General features: G+C 46.8%; 1 protein-coding gene across 1 annotated transcript in view; it reads left to right on the top strand.

Annotated features, from left to right (window-relative positions):
* Nucleotides 1-630: 630 nt before the first annotated feature.
* LOC126533546 (B-cell lymphoma/leukemia 11A-like) overlaps nucleotides 631-20864 on the top strand; it is a 557606-nt gene continuing 537372 nt past the window's right edge. Inside the window, exon 1 of the mRNA XM_072289374.1 lies at nucleotides 631-2889. Coding sequence (XP_072145475.1) covers nucleotides 2838-2889 — 52 coding nt within the window. The 5' untranslated portion in view covers nucleotides 631-2837. The remainder of the gene's footprint in view (nucleotides 2890-20864) is intronic.

Below are 20864 nucleotides of genomic sequence, written 5' to 3'. Positions count from 1 at the left end.
CGAGGCAGCCTGCAGAAGCCTCGTATTCCGATATAAACACATCAGCACGTGGTGCCCTTCCTACCGCGTGCGTGCGCTGCACGCACTGCTCTGACATATCGCGCATGTCTATAGGCACGGCCGCTTGTTTAGAGCACGCATTTCGCCTCGAGCTGTCATGACACACCCCATAAAGGCGTGTACCGGCTTAGGTCTCCGCTACATGCATGCTACTTGCGCAGGCCGCTCGCTTTCCGTGACCGGTGACATTAGCCGAGCTGGGGAGCACAATTCGAAGAGCCGCTGCGGCGGCTGCTGCGGCAGTAGCAGCCGTATGGGCACGTCTACACGTTTCGCGGCGCATCAGACGTCACATCGGCGTCGGCGGTCGCTCGCCCGCGTAGCGCTCCACATCGTCTGGCGCCCCGTCGGCCACGCGAACGTCGTCGTCAAACAGCGAGCCGCCCGGCTCGGGCGGCGCGGTAGCCAGGCGCCGCCGCAAAAGCACCGCCCCTGGGCAACGCGCTCGCCGCTGCAGCGCCGCTCGAAAGAGGGCGCACGGTCCGCGCCGCACTCGCGGTGACCGCTGTCCCCGCGACTGAACTCCTCCTCTCCATCTCTCCCTTCAACTGCCTCTCTCCCTCTCCTCCAGCCGCGGCCCGCCGGCGAAAGAGAGAGAGAGCGAGGCTTCGCTGTGCGCTGTGCACGCTGGAGAAGGGAAGGCTCGCCTCCTGCTGCTGCTGCTGCTGCCGTGGCTAGAAGTACGGCGTCAGGCCTGAGGGTGGGGGGAGGAAAAAGAAGAGAAAAAAGAAACACAGCGAGGGGTGGGGGGGTCGAAAAACGCTCCAGCCAGCGGCGAGTCGCCGTAGAGAGACCGCGTTGCGCGCGCGCGAGCCTAGCCGAGCTCGCGGACAAGCCCGGCGAGAGACACGGACGCGCCGGGGCGGCGTGCGTGGTCGTGTTTCTTTGCTTTGTTTCTGTTTCTCTCGCCCTTTCCTCCCCCCCGCCACCAGCACCGCGGAGTGCCTTGCTTCACTTTGATTTTTTTGTTTCTTCTCCTTCCGAGTCTCTCGATCGACTCCTCCCCTTTCGTTCTGCGCGACATCGTCCGCGTCGACGACGACGGTTTGCTTGTGTGTCCCCGTCGTGTCCGAGGGAGAAGAGAAGCGCCGGCGGCAACGTGGTTCTCGCGCGCTACATCGGGCCCGCGGCGTCGCGCGGCGGACCGGAGTCCTGGAGTGCCCCGCCGTAGCAGACGACGAGACAACGGCTGCGGCGGGTTCGCAGACGATGTCGCCGAAAAAATCGTCTGCTCCGATCGTCTGCAGTGTCGTCGGTGTTGTGCGTGCCAGTGTGTGCTTCCGTTACTCGGTGGTGAGCTCCGGAGTGTGACAGCACCGCGTGTCAACGAGTGACATCCGAGTGATTCTCGTCGCGGAGGTGATGTGCAGCAGCGCCGCGTGTGTTTGCGGCAACGATTCGTGTTGTGATCCTCTTACAGCCAGCGTGTCGTCGTTGTCGGTGTCGTTGTGTGCTGTGCTTTGCCGAGGCGGGAGAGAGAGAGAGGGTTGCAACGGCATTTTTTCGTAGACACCCTTCCATCCTTCTTCTCGAAGTCGTCCGCTAACGGGACACTCACACCAGTAACAACCCTTCGCTCGATTCGTTCAACGTTCCTTTCTCCCGCATTCGGAGGAGAAAAGCGGCGTAAGCGAAGTTGTGCCCACAAATCTTGTGAACCCTCAGAGAAGCTGTCGTCCTGGTCCCGTTCTGCAATCTCAAACAGTCGGCGACGACTGAATAGCGTACGTCAGTTTTTATCGCACGTGACATACCGGTTGGGGCGGCCGGAAAAACACGAACGTGTTAGTAGCGTGCTCTGGGAGTCTTGCAAAAAGAAAGAAAAAAGAAACGTGCTATACCCTAATTGCTACCATGCCGGCGTTCATTTCTATTTTACCTTTACCCTTTCCACCGCCGCTGTAGGAAAGAAATCCTTTCCCGCCGAAACTTACAAAAGTAAAAGAAAAGGGCTGTCACTCAACTGGTGACAACCTCCTCCCGGACGCAATCCGGAAGAAGGTTTTTTGTTTGCGCCGTACTTCGTATGCTTTGTTTTTATTTGGTCTTTTTCAATCGGGCAAGTTCGCAAAGTGCGTAATCCTGACTCGAAAACACGAAATAAATGTGACCGAGAACAGACGATCAGACAATTCGAACTAATATCGGGGACGTCACGTCGAGGGTGTCGAGGACCGACCGGAGTCTCGTAGACGACGACAACGTAAACAAAAGCGAAACAACGGAGATTGCATCGTCACGTCTGCGGCCAAAAGACCGAACCCTGAATCTGACCTTGTGACGCGGCCGCGAATTTCAACCACTCACGGCTCGCTGCCGGACAGACTTCGTCATCATCATCGATACTGCAAGTGAACGTGTAGTGAACGACGGTCGTCTGTCTGTCCATTTCAACTGTCGGCGGCGACTTTGATGTCATCGTGACAGTGCGACAACTCTGCTGCGATACGGCGAGTACTGCAGCCGCCGTGCCCGAGGATTGGATGTTCGCGCCGCGTTACCGACGAGATCGTCGCGTGTGGACAGCGTCGACGGCTCGGTTCTTTCATCGGCTTCGCCGGTGTTACGTGTCCAACGGTCGCCGACGGTGACAGCGGTTGCGGGCGTTGTGTGAAAAGCTTTCTTTTTTTTTTCGTTTCGTTTCTTTGTGAAGCGGAGTTTGAGGTCCTCTCGGCCCAGGTCTGAAGTGGCCACGGGCTCAGTTCGGCTGTCGCGCCCCGCGTGAACTGCTGTTTGACTCCGGGGTTGACGACGCCAAACTGGACAACGCCGATGCCATGTCACGGCGAAAACAGGACAAGCCCCAGCCGAGGAAGCGCTCGGTTACCGGTAAGTGGTACTTCGTCTCACGTTACCTTAATATGTACGTCACTTGAGATAAGGGTTAAAGGGGGTGGTGCGGAAGGCCCTTTGAACGGGTTGACCATTTACCACTACCTCAAAGATAACCAGTACAGTCTCAGACAGTGCACTATGGTAGACACAAATTATTGGCAGGCAACACAGAATAATGCTTCAATAGCGAACAACAAATAATAATGCATTGGTTTCTCCAAAAACATGTGCAGCCTCTCGGAACTGCCGAACGCAATTAGCAAGAACACTAATACAATACTTTACGAACAATACGCATCCACTGTTATTGTAAACCAAACGAAAGGGGTCCATCATCACAAATGCAACTGATATTACTTGGGTAACAGTGCAAAGGCGCTTAGATAACCAGCAACGTATGGTACTCCATTGGTTACAAGATAAGTTTCAGCAGCCTCCCGTAATAGTCCAAGCACAAGTAGTAGCGATACAATAACCGACTGACAATATCACTATATCTTATGAACAAAAGAAAGTATACACATTATAGTACGTGAGGAGGCAAGAGTAAGGTAATATAAACAACTAGCAATTATACGGATCAAGGAGAAGGTAGCGGTGCGCGTCTCACGTTGTGACACCTGAATTACGGATATTTTTATGCAAAAACGTGCGTCAACGTATGTCCGTCTTTCCCGCCACAGTTCCTTTTCTTTAGGGGGTGGTGCTTTCGTGTTGCCAAGCAACCGTGTTTGTAAATACTGCGTGTGACCGTGGGGCACGTTCCGTGTAAACACCACACAGTAAGATCACGTTGTACAGATGCTAAAACGATCTGAAAAACGGTGAACTACTGTCTTCTTTTAATTTTTTTAATGAAAGTAATAGGAACGTATTTAGCCACCATATAAAAGTGACGGCTACCATGTTTTTTCGCATAGCAGAAAGAACATAACCTATACGTATATATATATATATATATATATATATATATATATATATATATAGAGAGAGAGAGAGAGAGAGTGAGAGTGAGTGAGTAAGAAGTGGAAGGAAGCAACGTCGTAAGGCCAAAAATCCACAGTACACAGTCCTATGCACGCGCGAACGTATAACGTAATAACGTATATAATAACGTATAACGTATATGAAAGGCAAATGTGAGCTGTGTACTGTCGATAGGTGGATGAATTATATTATCTTTGCTAGATACCTGGTACTTCCATGTATACGACTATACGGCACATGACACGATTCGAAAACCAGTTCTAACTATCGAGAAGCCATCATCTAAAGTGTCTGCAAGCTAAGCGCTATATATACACACAGTATATACAAGTAAATTCGCAGTGCGCCGCAGTCCTCGTTCTTCGATGATGAACCGCCGATATAAATACACCAGAAGTATGGTGTTAGTGACAGGCTAAAACACTGGGAACATATACTCACAACGTATGCGTTCTAAACTGCAGACCCAAACACACGTTCTTGCGTGCACGTATGTATATCACCTCCGTCATACTGAATTCGAACACGGAAGACACATCTCTAGCGCTTTAACTCGGACAAACGCTGTTTGTAAGGTGGAAACACTAAGCGTTCTGCAAGGAAATAACCTATAAGTAAATTCAACGTAAAACATTTAAATCAATCGCTATAGTAAGCCACGGAGTATACGTATATCGAATAAAAACTGCGTGTAAGGCGTGTTCGGGCTATGTATGACTTCGGCTGTACAAATTCGCATACAGCGGTTTGTTCGGTTGTAGGGAGAAGGAAACATGAACATACGAAGTTATTTAAAAAAAAAGATGCGCAGAAACCATCGGCGATGATTGTCAATGTAAGCGAATAGTCGGACGCTTCTAGAAAGCTATATTCACTTTAGTAAAGGAATTATGCGCTTGAAGGCGAGTATTAGTTGGAGTCAGGATATTTAGGCAAGCATTTGTTATTTTAATGCTTAACCCCGTACAGAACACCGCGGTTAACCAGCACAAATGTGGCGTTATAACAGTCGCACCCAGATATACAATATCTGAAGGGGATCACACGAAAAAGTGCGATATATAGGTAATTCGATATATAAAATAAAAATTTTCTGCTAGCATTTTCAAAGGAGATTTGACTGATGATCGTTCTACACAATAATTCGTTATATGTTGTTTCGATATATCCGGGTTCGACTGTATAGCACAAGAGCGCGACAGCGCCTGTATCTCGTGGATATTTAATTTTAAGATGCGTATAGTTGTGGGGCAGGCTGTAAAATAATTTGCACCCTTAAAAGTGGAAAAGGGTGTAAACGTGTCTGTAACTCACACCCTTATAGTGTGATTTCGATAACATACACCCTAAGGGTGTGAGTTACAGACATATTTGCACCGTTTTTCACTTTTAAGGGTGTAACTTATTTTTTAGTGCACGTTCGGCGAACGTGCCCCCAGGGCTCGGTTTTGCGAAAGTGTAGCGCCCTTTGCATTGACACCTTTCTACACTAAAATCTTGTACACCCTTAAAACGGGTGTACATATCTGTAACGCAGACCCTTGCACCCAGAAACAGACACCACGGGCGGCACGGTAGTGCCCATTAATGTCTGTCGTTTTTTTCTATTTTTGGGTGTAAATGTGTTAGCTAAATAGACCAAATTACACCCTTATTGACTTTTAAGGGTGTACACGATTTTACGGTGCATGGGTGGTGAAAGTTCGACCGCCAATAGAACGGCCGAAATAGCCAAAGCAAGCTATCCGCTTTAAAAGAAGTTGAAGAAAAATTGCGACTTGGAATGTAGCTTCCTTCGACGCCAACCTTTGCACCGCTTGCTCGCTTTTATGTGGACGAGTCGAGATAACATTCACAACTATATGTATATTTATATAGTGCAGGTTTGTTTATACCACAGTCAAATGCGTTCGCGACTCGGTGATCTCGAAAAGACGAGTAGACGGGTAGGAGAGCGCGCCAGGAAATGTATATTCTCTGCACTGTGGCACAAAGAGGTTGCGTCATCTGAAGGGACAGCAGAGAGAAATAATAAATCTGTTTACTGTTACCGTTTAACTAAGTAACGTCGTTTTTTCTTTCTTTCTTTTCTAAGAACGTTGCTTTCTCGCGCAAGGTTGCTGTTGTTGTTTCGCGGCAGCAATATGTCTGTCAGGCCCTTCGCGGCCCAACTGTGAAAGCATACACTAATGTGTGGTTGGCATATTTCTTTTTTTCGTTATGCGGAAGAAAGGCCGCGCCGCAGCTCATGCGGATTTGCATTCTGTAAGGTGCAAATAAACTTCGCTTTGTTAGGTTGTTTAGCGCTGCAGTTGTAGCAACAGCTGACTTTATAGAAGCATGGTATCTAAGAAACGGAATTTATCGTTACAGTGTATCTTCCGTGTTTTCAAGCGAAGTCCTCTTAGCCTCTTCCTGCACTATGGAGCTATATCTGTCTAAGCGCTATCGACTGCGCTTATATATATGTATGACCATATGAAGCCAGTAGGCAAGGAACCCAAGACAAGCATAAGGTTAATTAGCGTGTTTTTCGTGTTTAACGTTTGGAAAAGAAAAAAAAAAACTTTGATGTAACGCATGTTGAGCAATGGATCGGGAATTCTTCATGATGGCCTACAATCTTGTCAATGACAATTTTGCTCTGATTATAATATTTGACACCGTTAGTTACTTAATAACAACTAATTATGTAACTTTCGGGAAATAGAAAAAATTTGACTCGCTCCAACCGACGGCAAACAACATTACCTTGGCACAAGTTACCTGGGACACCTTATATATATATATTTAATATGCTACCACCTGACAGGCTTCCCACACATTGAACACATGCACATTTTCCCGCTTTGACACTCGTAATCCTAACGCGTTAAAATGAATGAAAGGACGAATAAAACACCTTTATGATTCCTTCGGTTACCATGGCAACGATGGCAACGCTTCGTAGTACACGAATTTGTCTATACTCTTCGTGCTTGTCAGCGTTTCAGACGTTCTCGCGCCTTTATTTCTATTACGCAATTTACCACGCCTTTATCGACCTGTACTTCCCGGCATATTGCATGGCATTATTGCGTTGTAAACGCGTGGATGTAATGGGACTCTGCGCGTAATCGTTGCGGACGTTGCATTCATAGTGCACTTAATTTATTTAAATAGGATCTACTTGCTCTGTCGCAAAAGCAAATCGTTCGACACCAGATTCACCTTATTCAGAACCGAATCCGTGTGTATACACAGTATGCACGTACGTCATTCAAGGATACTCCGCGACTTCCGGTTTACGGCGGCGCCATGTTGGGGAACCTATAGGCCTATGCGCGCGCCTGTTGATAAGGTTCCCCAAGATGGCGGAAGGTAGCGGAAGTAGACGACAGCAGCGGATGTGACGTCACGTGCATACTATGTATACAATCCGTTCATTCCCACGCGGTATTGAACCGTCATATGCTGGCAGCTCTCGCAGACGTGAACTCTAAAGCGACAGACTTCTCTCGTGATTTTGTCTCCTGTTTGTTGGCTTCTCGTGGTGAGACTTCTCTCCGGTAATTTAATTTCGTACTATCATGCGCTGTAATATGCGACTTCACCGGGACAGATGGAGTTTCTCATGCTATTACCTAGAGGGAAATCTGGTGCTGCTGCGCTGTGGTATGCATGGAAATGCCGGTATATTGTGACTTCGGATTGACATCGTTGTCGGAGGGCCAGGCAAGCACCGTTCCTTCTGTCACAGTGATTAATTTTCTACTAAAACAGCACGTAAAAAGCAGTTTTAGCCTTATTATTACACAAATACATGTTTTGTTTAACTATGAGAACTTGTTGTTGCATGTATACAATTATATGAAACGTAAAAAGTATCAGCGGGCCGCTAAAGTTGGAGGACAGACGACAAGATTCGCGCTCGCTTTGGAACAGTTTGTCGTCTGTTCTTGCTTTTCTTCGCTTGATTATACATTGTAGGTGAGTAAACTTCATTGGAAGATGCAATTTGCGTGAATGGAAACATTTTATGAAGATTTTACTTTAAGAATGCGTTATTTCTGTAGCCATATCCACGTTTTACACGAAGCCTCTTACAACACCAGCCACCACAAGCCTCGCGGACACATATACCGTCGTTCCCATGACGGCACAGCGCTCCTTAGGAAACTCCCATAGGCGGTGGCGCCAGATTTCTCTCTAGGTGTTATAGTGAGAACCTCTATGCCGGGACACACCACTGCAGCCGTTTCCGAAATATAACTCTCACGCACACGCGCGGTCGACGAAGACTGTATAGGGCAACTGGAGCGTCGCGAAACGCCACGCGGACGAGTGTCGATTCGACTTGTCGAGAGTGAGTCGACGTCGAACGCGAGCTCGATCCCCGAAACAGAAACTATGCACACTTACGTGGGACGCGTTCGCGACGTGTTTATATGGCGCCGCGTGCTCTTCGGCGTCAGAGCGTTCGTTCTGCGTTTATGTGACGCCAGCGTTGCGATTCCGGCCGAGCGCGCGTTTCGTACGATTCTCGGACGAAGCTGGTGTATACCTTCGCGCGTATTGTTTCTTGCATTACCTAAAAGGCAAATCTGACGCCCTATGCAATACGTGCGAGTTAAATTGAGAAACGGGAAGGTCGTTCGAAGCCAAAGCCGGCAAATGCCGGGCAAATATAGTATTCGTCATTACCCCTCTGCATGGATGAATGAATAAGTCTTATTCAAAAATGGAATGGCATTTTTGGGCTGTATACCCTATCAGGATAAAGCGCCGTACTCGTGCTAGCGCGTTTATGCACAAGTGCGGGGTTTTCACTCTGTCATAATTTTTTAGAGCGCAACTATGTAGCACAGAGCGACGATACCGCTTTTCCGTTTGTGTAAATCGAAAAAAAAAAATGTACTTCCTCGCAGACCCCGTTTCAGCGATCGCACCAGAGCGTGCATGGTTATCGCGAGGCGCGAAGCGTATATACGTGCCGGAGATGGACGCTGCTACGAGCCTGCAGATACGCTGCGTGTGGCCCGAACAACGCGCCCGTTAGACGCGCAGTTAACGACGAACGGCGTATGGGCCATCTACGCAGTTTTCAAGGATCTCGGCAGTAACGATTCGCTAGTACGCATGCAACGTTAGCGTAATTCGGGATGGTTTTCAGGGTCACATTGCGCGGGATATATATCTCTGTGTGTGTGTGTGTGTGTGTGTGTGTGTGTGTGTGTGTGTGTGTGTGTGTGTGTGTGTGTGTGTGTGTGTGTGTGTGTATGTGTGTGTGTGTGTGTGTGTGTGTGTGTGTGTGTGTGTGTGTGTGTGTCTTAATTCATTTTGTATGTCTCACCCATCAGATCCCTTTGCCCCTCCCCCGATGCTGTGTAGCCAACCGGAGATAATCTCTGGTTAACCCCTTCTTTCCTTTGCCTCTCTCTCTCTCTCTCTAGACTGTATGTGTAGTTTACAAGGAACGCGAAGGTCGCACTGTACGTTGCACTTTGATTCCAAAGTTTATTCTGTGGAGTAAGCTAATTGTCTTTCCGTTTGTTTTCTTTTTGACTTGAGATTGAGATACGGTTCACCATCACAGGGAATTTGTAGCTGGTATTCAAGTCAATATAACTTGAACACTTACCCTTCACCCAAAGGAGAAAAAAAAAAAAAACACCCTGATTAGACGAATTAGGCCGACATCTATGCATTAGGGAATATCCTGCATGTCTTCGTGTTATAATTCAACTGCAATTTGTAGCCAAATCGGTGTTCCTCTTAGTAGTGAGCCGTACTGTATTTATTTGCACTGCGGACACACGCAGGCGTTTCTCTTTCGCAGTGCTGAATGAAATAATCTTCTCAAAATGAAGTTTCACCGTATGCACTGTAAAATAATTTACACCCTAAAAAGTGAAAAGGATGTAAATGTGTCTATAACTGACACCCTTAGGGTGTCCGTTACATAAGTAACACCCTAAGGGTGAGAGTTATTGGCACATTTACACCCTTTTTCACTTTTTAGGGTGTAAATTATTTTACAGTGTGTACATCTCGTACTCGCAGGAAGCGGCTGACATTTGCACGTTTGATACGCCGCCCGCGCAGCTCAGCACAGCGATGACTGCAGTTAATGTCGACGCTTTTTCTTTAAATTAAAGCTACACTATCGCTACACGTTATCACAATTGCGTCCGACCTGTGTTGGCCAGTCTTTTGAACTTTTTACGCACGTTTTCTCGCGCGTGTGCTTGTATGTGTGTGTGTGCACTCCAGGCCCTGTGCCGAATGTCGCGTTGGCGTCCGTTTGCCTCATCGGGGTTTGGCATTTGGAATGGTCTCGCCTTGATAAGTTTAATTGGCTTCACTGCGACGCGTGACATCAACGCGTGACCTCTCATCTCTCACTCCGCGGCTATGTAATGTATAGGAAGCGAGTGAGAAAAATGGACGCGGTGGTTTAATGCGAACTGTTGAGACCGCTTTTATGCAAATCTTCAGCTGCGGGCGATTTGGTGGCCCTCTGACGTAGAGGGCGTTGTATAGTCAGCCACAAGAGCTTCCGAAACGCCGATTCCGCGGCAAAAGTGACCTTCTGTTCTGTTAAGGCATAACGCTTCTAATTTGATATATCACGGTGCAGGCCGCAAGAACTGCGTACTACCATATACATCTTAAAACTATAGCTGAGACTGAACAACGTGCTCTGCAAGCTAAACTCAACCTGTTATATAACAGAGCGCTCTCGGAAGAAAGAATCCTTGAACCATAGAATATGCATTCTTGCATGCAAAATGCCACAAAAGCGCTTGTACTCTTCGTGAAGGATACTGTATTGTATGCGAATGCTTGTGACAGCGGAGATTCCTCTGCGACTGACTCTGTGAATGACTGACTCACTATTTTCCTTCTCTCTCCTTCTTATCTATTCTTCCTCTTTCCCCCGCTCCAAGTGTAGGATAGCTAACCGGGCATGTCCTTCGCTAACCTTCCTACCTTTCCCTCTTCGTTTCTGTCTCTCTTTCTTGAAACCATAGCTGCACTTACATGAATGCGACAAGTGGCGCGTGGTATCGCATCCATGCATCACTCTGAAAGAGATTAAGCGAGATAAGAAGGCGAACCGAAGGGCTCGATTTTGTTACCCGTGACCACATAAAGCCAACAGTCAATGTAGCCAAGGAAAGTCTGCGGGAAATTGGCTGTAGTTGAAATTGAAATGCAGAAAATATGAAGGGGAAAGGAAAGTGGACGAAAAGATAACTTGTCGCCCATGGTAGCCGAACCCAGAACCTACGCATTACGCGTGCGTTGCACTGCAAATTGGAGCCCGTTTGAAATCTCTAAATGTAATTTCTAAAAGAAATTGCACGTTACCTTGTCGCCGAACAATAATAGTGATCTATAATGCGCGCCCGGTTGCTCGCAAGCCACGAACGACATGCGCGTTAGCAGCGTGATTCTTGACAGAAAAGTAGCCAGCGCTAAAGTTTTTCCGAGAAAGAAAACGCAAGCAATTCTGAGGACTGTAACTTTGTTTGGCGACAGGATACACCCCCCAAAGGGTGTAAACATTTCTTACATATACTCCATAAAAAAGAAAAGAAGTTAGCGCCCTTTGCGCATTATCTCGTCGCCAAACAACGGAGACGTTTAGCGTGTCCATTATATTGGAAAACGCCGCGACGGTATGGGTGGATTGCCGAGTGAGCGTATATATAGGTGTAATATAGGTGAGCGGCCGGAGTGGTGACGCCACCTGGTGGCGCCGCCATGCACTCCGGCAGCTCACGTTCGTCGGAAGCCCGTGTGTTTTGGGACAAAAGGGGGAATGCGCCGCGCGTAAATGCTCTCCCATTATCGTGATGAGCTGCGGCATGCGATGCGACACTGTCGCATTCACTTCAACGCGGCTTACATGACTTTGTACAAGTTAATCCGGTGCCCTGCATGCACTACTGTACGGCGTTCTTCGTAACCCGTGCACTGTGCTGTTTGGGCACCGATAAACCTCCGCATTTGAATTTATTCTTCAATCGAACCTCCTATTTCTTAACCATCTGAGACAGTCCACGCTATTATTTATATATATATAGCTTGTGACGACCTGGGAACGCACCGAATTAAGTTCGCGCGCTTTCCGTCATCTGCACGGCGCAAGCGATGTCTCTTTTGATGTGGGCTTCTGTCTCGGGTATTCCCTTTCGGAGCGGCGGTCGAGACTATGGAGGCCACGGGGGAGGAATGGGAGGGGGGGGGGGGGGGGGGGGAGTTATTCTTTAAGTGTCCACCTTGTGGACATGTCCATTCCGTCTGATGCTGAAGCGCTGATTAACAAATAACGACATATCCACAATTTCATCAATGCGATCGCGTGCCACGTTTGCACAGTGATGTACTCCTTTTCTTCTTTTCTTTTTCTCCCTACCCTGCCTTTCTTTTGCTTGCTTTTTGATCGAAGATTAGCCAACTTCTGTATAAATGTGTATCGCCTTTGCCGCACGCCACTGCGTTGCTCTGTTTGCTGGTAGGTCAGGACTCCTCAAGCTGTTATTACAGCTTTTTACCTCTTCTCCTGGCAACGTTTCTTTGTTGCGGAATAAATTTCAATTTCAATTTCAATTTCAATTGGTTGGCTGGAAGCGCCTGTCTCCTTCTAACGTGTACCCAATCCCAGCCAAAGAGAACTTCAGCAACAGCTGAAATGGACATGTCCGCAAAGTAGAATCCCCCCACCCGGATGCTATTGCACCCTGTAGGCCATGGCTTATTCTGAAGTTTTAGCTTGTCACCGGTTATATAACGTGCGGTGTATCCGCGTACCTATATGTTGTAATTAAGGCTTGCTAGCAGTCGTTTGAAGTTCAACGAAATATTTGCGTTATAGCGCGTGACAAAGCATGTATAGATAGAGGACGTGTGCGCTATAAGTAAGTGCTGTTGTATAGGAACCCATTCACCCTAGTTTAATATAACATTGTAGCCAATGTCGTCACAGCTGCGTTTAGACGTTCAACGAGTGAACGAATCTGTCGTATATTATCTGGTTGGGGAACAAAAAGAAAAAGCATCACCATTCTCGTAAATATGCTTCCGGAAGTCCCGAAGAAAAATCTGCGAGATGAGCAAGGTATATACCGCGACGAAACAGTAAAGTACGGTAGTTTCACAATTGACGTTAATGGCAAGCGCCCGGTAGCAGCAGCCTTGTAGCTACTTTGTATAGCGTCGCAGGTGGCAGAATGCTCTGACGCGGCACATGGCAATGTCACATCTTGTGAAATTCAGTTATATGTGTTAATATACGCTTTATAATGATGATGATGATGATGATGAATTTTAATTTGCATGGGAACAAGCGGCTGGAGCCTCGTGATGCAGCGATCCTTTTTTGTCATTCCATCTTTTTTGCCCATTTCGACGGGGGATGAAGTGCGAGAACGCCCCGTGTCCCCACCATTGGGTGCACGTTACAGAGCCCCGGGTGGTGCCAAAAATTACTCCGGAGTCCCTCGCTAGACGGCGTGCCTCGTAACCTGATAGTGGCTGTCGCTCGTAATAATCCGAAGAACTGAATTTAAAAAAAAAAATCTTTCTGCCCCTTTTTAAGTGGTTGGCGAGTGGCCACGCTTACGTTATTGCCGATATCGGCCACTCGTTGCGATTGGCGATATGGGAAGAACAGGAATTCCAGACAAAGGATCCTTGCGATATGACCCCTGGTCTCTGTACCGGTGCTCGTGGAAACGGGAATAATATACACAGTAAGAATAATACACGTATATAATCACCCGTCCCACTAGAAGTCGGTTGGGCGCAAGCAAACAGGCTGATTCGGTCGAAGAAATTGTAGCCAATTCAGGGCAAAAGAAGGCGGGCGCTAGGAAGATATCGAATGAAACAAGATTCAGTGATAAGTCGGGATGTCATTGGTAGCTGTTGCGCGAAGAACAAGACGGATATACTTACATCGATAAACAAGAATAAAAAGTGCCTACGCACTTGAAATAGTTGATGCTTTAGAATTAGTACATACATGAAGAAGATTGATCAATACTTATGAAATTAGCGTTACGAAATGACAACGTTATGACATAATGAAGTTATGAGACAACGAAAACAAAAACAGCAACAGCGGTAACCACAGCGACGCCGACGACGATCTTTAAAAAAGGAAACAACCACAATAACGGGACTATATTACGGAAGACAGTTATAAGTGTTGTCGGGCGCCTTCATCGTGTTTGTGCGGACATTTCTACCCTTTCCTATCAGCCCCCTCCCCCTCAGGTACAGAGTAGCCAACCAGATGGTGACTCTGGTTAACTGCTATGCCCCCTCTCTCTCTCTCTCTCTGTCGCAATAATGTCTCTTCAGCATGCAAGCACTCTGTCCCGCATGGGTATAACTGGTTGTGTCCATTCTGATTGCGTGTTTCGCTGTTACGTAGGTCGGGTCGGGAGGGTTCGTACGAGCGCTGCTTTCGGATATCAGCTGCTGTGTTTCCCCGTTTTGTCCCGCTTCTGCCAAATAACCTCCTCTCGACATCCAAAAGAAAAAAAGAAGAAACAGCCTCGAGAGGACCTAGTCCTAAGCGAAAGGTGCCAAGGACTCCAAAGGAAAGGAGGGCGACAGGTCGAAACAGAACGGCAGGTCTCGTTGCCGAACGATTCTCTCGCCGGGGCTTTCCGTCCTGCTCGTATACCGCGTGCATCCTTCTGCGAAGCACGGGTTGTCCTGACACGCTAACCGATACAAGAGAGAGAGAGAGAGAGGAAGGGAGAGAAAGATAACGGTGTGCGCACGCTTCAAGCTTGCGCGGAACACCTAATGCCCGTTTCATTCCAACATGATCATAGGCCCGAACGGTGGCAACGGGGCATCGTGTGCTGACACCATTCTCCGAGTCAAATTTACCCAAGCAGCTCAATTAAAGCAACGCTATAAGACCAGGAATTCAACCCCCCCCCCCCCCCCCCCCAGCCTTCTCCTTTGTCTCTATGCTGTTATCTTTTTTTTTTTTTTTTTTTTTTTACTATTCGGTCAGCGGCTCAAAGTTCGCGGCCGCACGGAAGAAATGAAAACGCAGATTAATCGACGTCTCACTCGCTTTCTTGTTCTTGATTGCAGATGAAAGCCATCGCGGGCTTTGCTGCCCCTCTTTCCGGCATTTAGTGATGTCTTCATTCTTCTTTCAGACCCAAGTGCCGGCCACCTATGCCGTAAAACGTAATTACCTGAAGAAAACATCTGGCGCTTCTTTCGCTTCATGCGTTTCGCGCACTTGTTAAAAGTTCGCTGGCATTGTGATGTTTTTTTTTTCTTTTTTTCTTTTATGGCTCGGGCTCCTGGATTAGTAGTGTACTAGTGTACTTGGAAAACATATAGGTTCTCTGTTACCTGACGCGTATTGTATGAAAGAAAAAGAGAATGAATCAGTGAAAGAAAGAAAGAAATAATGAGAGAAAGAAAGGAAGGCGTGGCACGTAATATGCAACACATTGCAGAACCGATCTGCTTAAAAAAGTCAATGCGTTAGTGCACGGACAAGTGTTTCACGGCGCGTTTCTTAATTTCTTGTTAGTGATAAAGAAATTACCACTCTACTAAGAAAGGTAAACGCCGGTGTCACGAATCTTGTTTCTTAGTGTAAAAATAACTTGCTAAAGGTAAACCCTGTTAAAACAAACCTATATGTTATTTAACTCATACCAATAAACGCCTACAATAACCCCTGAACTATATATACATCGATAACTGCGCCTTTTCTAGGTGTTACACGAGACCCTCAAGTTGAGTATAACGTTCGCGTAAATTCTGTCACTAAGAAGACGGCTTTTGGCATGCGCGTACCCATTCGAACAAGACATTGCTTTCAGCAACATTTTGTAAAATCACTTTACTACGCTTCCATTAATAGTCACCTTACTGCATTTCAAAGTGCGGAAACGCATACCCCACACACTGGAGATCCCTCATTCACCATCAGAACCGGGCGGTCGGAATAATTACGCATGGTTCATACACCGTATAAGCAGCACCCATATTTCGCACTCTTGAAATTCTACCATTACTCTTCACGTTTCAATTTGAGCCTGGTCTTATATTCTTCAGAAGTAGAAACAGTGACATTATAACTAAGTTACATCCCCCAACGTAAATTTGCCATGCGAATAACACATGGTTTTCTGAAAGCAGTAATCTCTTGCTTCCAAAAGTCAACACTAAATACGGTAAAATGACAGCCCTGTATTCTACGATTTCGTTTGGAATTCCCTGCCATCAAATAACAAATCATGCCCTTCACTACACTGTTTCCGGCGGCTTCTAAAACAGTTTTTACAAACATACGTTACCTAATTTTAATGTATGTGTGTGCGTGTGTGCATGCGTGTGTGTGTACGTGCGCATTTATTACGGTGCAGCCATGTTTCATTGTTTTTCTCGGTTTATGTTCTTAGGTTATTCGCCGTTTATAAATTGATTTTGTTTCTTTGTTTAATTGTGCACTGTTTGTGATATACAATCATTATATTCCTATTCAATTACTGTTATGTTCGTACTTTCACGTTTATTTCAATCTGGAATTATTCTTGTTCATATCTTTGTTATCTTACACTACCAGAGGTTTGATTACTTACTTCTCATATGTCGATTTGTATTTTCCCGCTGTTTTTACCTTCGTTGCTTATCGCATATTCTACATTTTTATACATGTTATAACAGGAGGTCCCCCGGACATTTTTTTTTATTTTGGGACCTCCTTCTGAATTACACTTCCTTTGTAATTGTGTTAATGTCTAATAATAAACAATAAACCAACAACTTACGTCATCATTGACGACATCATCCACCTATTTCATGCACACTGCAGGTTAATAGAAGTATCCCTGCAAGGCGTTTCCAATTACCACTCTATTGAGTCAGCCTACGAATTTCGTATGGAATTTCATAATCTTGTTGTACCATCTAACTCTCGGCTGTCCAAGACTGCATCTCTCTCCCTCTTTACACCTATAACTTTACTTTACCAGACCACCAGCTATTTGCTCTATGCAGACGTTATGCAGGACGTGAATTGCCAAACTACTGTTTCCCTCTCATTTTGACCTAGACTATCCAGCTACTGGTGTTTCTTTTTTTCTTTTTATTGACATGAATAAATAAGGAGATGTTGGCGCCAACGTATGGTCCCGGGGCTACTCCTTTTGAGATAAGTTACACAGAAAGGAAGGGAATAGTGGCGAGGGAAAGGCAGGTAGGTTAACCAGTTCAGCTTGTACCGCACAAAATCTCAAACGTAAATGAGACACTATGCAATGACGCGTTATAAATGTCACAAACACTGCAGGCGCAGTAGAGATGCACAAAGTGTCATAAGAGAGAGCAGTGCGTGATCGAATTGCGCTATAAAAATGTCACACGAGGGAGAAATGTCACACAAAATGTGACATGAGGGAAAATAGCACACAGTGCCTACACACACGCGCTGCACATATACGTATATTCAATGCTATTCTCACCACCCAAAATATACACAAGCATTTCTTATCTTAGTATTTCTCCGAAATATGAGTAAGCTTCATTTTCTCTCTTGGTGGCGATAAAGTGACTTAGCTTAGAAGAGCACAAGCGCTGTGGTCTGTGTCCCTCTCTTCGTCCTTGTGTTTAGCGCTGTTTCCCGCTCGCAATCATGGACCAACCAGCCCAAATGCGTACTCGACCAACGCATGTGTTTATTATTATTTTTTTGCTATCTTAATTATAGCACTCACTTTAACAGCACGCGTGATTACTCGACTAATTCGCTACAGCGCCAGAGCCACAGCCGGAGTCACAGTCACATCAAAGGATACAGCGCCCCGCGGTAGAGTCCACAGCGCCGACTCCCGATAAATTGTCCTAAGAAGAGCGGCAAGAGGTTGTCATGCTTCGGTCCCTCATAAATGCCCTTCGTGTACTTTTCAGGAAGTTGCACATTCCGTCAGCGCGAAGTGCAATGCAAGAGCTGGATGCTCTTAATCCAGTGCTTGCAAGTCTTCAGTAAGCCCCATATCTCACCCGTAGCTTCTTATTCGCGCAACGACCACTGGCTCTTTGGTCGTTCCAGATCTCATCAACGCAGATCCCCAGCTATGGAACTCCACTTTGAGGTCACGGTGCTTCACTGCACACACGTTCGTCACTGCCTTCTTCGTTCTATTCCCCTTTTCCCTCACCACCAGTGTAGGCTAGCAAACAGGACGCCCGTCTGGTTGCCTTGCCCTCCCTGCCTTCCCCTCTCTCTCTCTCTCTCTCTCTCTCTCTCTCTCTCTCTCTCTCTCTCTCTCGCTAAACGCCGCGGTAGGCATTTCGCCCTTGTTTACAGGCGTGGTTACAACGCAGCTTGAGTTCTATACTGCCGCCCGTCACGACGACGAATATACGTCGCCAATACGCGCTACGTAGCAGCCACTTTACAGCCCAGAGGTATAGCACGTAGTTTCGGGACGCGAAACGGCTTCATTTGAGTTCAGATCGCGCTACGATACGTTCGTGAGTCGTCGTAAAGAAGCCACGGCTCTCGCAGCGATGCGTGCCTATTGCACGCGCCACGAACGGCACCCGCGCTCTCTGTCGTGTCGGTGACGTCAACAAACTATCGCCGCGTCGCTCAGAAGTCGTTACACCTTCTCCTCGAAGATCCCGTCGCACTTGTGCGCGACACATCTCGCGCGAACGCGATGATAAAATAGGGTACCGCGTTCGGGGCGCCTCGGAAAACCGCTCGTCGTCTAATTTGCGAGACCTTCGGAGCTCTGCCGAACAATAGTGGCGCCTCCTTATCGTGGGCCAGGACCCGTGTAATGTATTCGCCGTTGTTCGCAAAGGGTTAAGGCACTATTGTCCTTTCTTTTATTCTTTATTTCGTTCGTTCTTTCTTTCTTTCTTCCTTCCTTTAGTTTAGCTTTCGGAGATGCTCGTTCCGTCGGGCTGTGTGCGTGTTTTTTTTCTGGATTGACTTTCTGTGACATGTCACTTATTGATTTGCTGCTCCGTTTGCAAGGGTTTCGGTTTCGCGTTGGCGCGCTACTCGGAATTCTTGCGACATGTCCGCTGTAGAATCGTCAAGCTTGTCTAGCGCGCGCGTGTATGCGCAAGGAGAGAGAAAGAGAGAGAATGAAAGGCAGGGAGGTGTAACAGGACTGAGCCCTATTGGCTACCCTACACTGGGGAAGGGCAAAGGGGAGGGAAAGATTAAGAGAAGAAGGAGAAAAAGATAAAAGCAAAGAAGGGACATTGAGTAAAACACTGAAACAGGGAGGCTAACCCAGAGGATATCTCCAGTTCACTACCATGTATTAGGGAAGGGAGAGGAGTCCGAAAGATGAGGGAAAAAGAGAAGAGTCGCCGTGTGGCACAACTGTATCTGCTGGCACCTCGTGCATGCATTGTTCGAACCAACAGCCGAAGAAAATACGCATTTGCAGCCCCCCCCCGCCACCCCCCACTTCCGCCTTCGTGAAATAGTGCTCATAAAGCAGGGCATAAAATAGGCCGATAACGATTATGAAATTGTGGGGTATTTTTGCCTTGGGTTTGCATCACAAGACGATGTCTGTGCCCTTAATACCAAGTTGAGATATTTCATACAGACAACTATGAAAGAAGTGTACCCTTCATGCAAAGTTTATATAGACTTCACGTAGACAGTATATAGAATGGGTGCCGTCTGTATGAAGTATGCAGGTTGTCTCAACTATCATGCACCAAGCTTTAAAAACATGCAAACGCCACCTAGCTGAACAGGACCAGGGTAATGTTGTTTGCGGTCGCTTGAGATACTCAGATTGTTTCTTGCGTTCCGCCCAAATACAAATTAGTCTTAATTAAATTAGTTTTTCAAAAAATATAATTAGATTAACAGTGTCAATTAGAATATTGTACAGCAACGTGAAAAACTCCCGATACAACTTTCGATTGCTCAATACGTGCTACATAAAGGGGTTTTTCCGAGCGTGAAAGTAGCCCGTGAATACATGCAAAGTGGCTCGAGCGGCCAGTCGCGCGGCAATTTTCACTGAAAAACGTCTGTAAGGTTTCTATAGAGTGTCTAATATAATACTGTGGGGGTTTATAATGCCCAGTGAATACGGGAACGTGATATCCCTAGTTTCCTTTTATCATAAAGATGCCAACGCCATATTTTGAAGTTTTTAGGCACTACGGGCAGGCAGCTGCTAATGAGAATCATATCTATTGCCTCGTACCAAGTTCCTTGTAGTATGCGCAGATACCAATCGAGAAAATTGGAAGCTAAATAAATTATGGGGTTTTACGTGCCAAAACCACTTTCTGATTATGAGGCACGCCGTAGTGGAGGACTCCGGAAATTTCGACCACCTGAGGTTCTTTAACGTGCACCTAAATCTAAGTACACGGGTGTTTTCGCATTTCGCCCCCACCGAAATGCGGCCGCCGTGGCCGGGATTCGATCCCGCGACCTCGTGCTCAGCAGCCTAACACCATAGCCACTGAGCAACCGCGGCGGGTAAGGAAGCTAAGCCGTAAGTCCAGAAGCTGCCTGCAGACAATGTACTGATCACAAAGAAACGTCTTTGAACGTTCTATAGACTCATTAAATACATTTTTGTAAAGACATGCGAGTCCGATAGATAAGTGAACGAGAACGAGAACTTTCTCCGGCATAAGGATGTGCGACCGCGCATCCCGGCGTTTCTTTTTTTCAATCGCTTTGTTGACGTCGTCGCTAAGAGCGATTTACACATGTCGCCTTGTACTATCGGGGTATATATAGACTAAATACAAAAAAAGAAAAGATAAATGTACTGACCGGTTTTAAAACAAAGAATCAGGCCGCAGTCGCAAGTGCACAAGCTGTGACCCGGGCCGTTATACGGACACTGCAGCCCTGTTGCGGAGCTCTTTCTCTCGTTATCTTCGAAACCACCAGCGTTTTCTTTCTTTTTATTTTCTTTATTGTCGCTCCGCTGTTTTCGCTATTT

This window comes from Dermacentor andersoni, chromosome 7, assembly GCF_023375885.2.
Source record: "Dermacentor andersoni chromosome 7, qqDerAnde1_hic_scaffold, whole genome shotgun sequence".
NCBI classification, from domain to species: domain Eukaryota; kingdom Metazoa; phylum Arthropoda; class Arachnida; order Ixodida; family Ixodidae; genus Dermacentor; species Dermacentor andersoni.
Note: the sequence above shows the minus strand (reverse complement) of the source record. Positions and strands in the feature narration are given on the sequence as shown.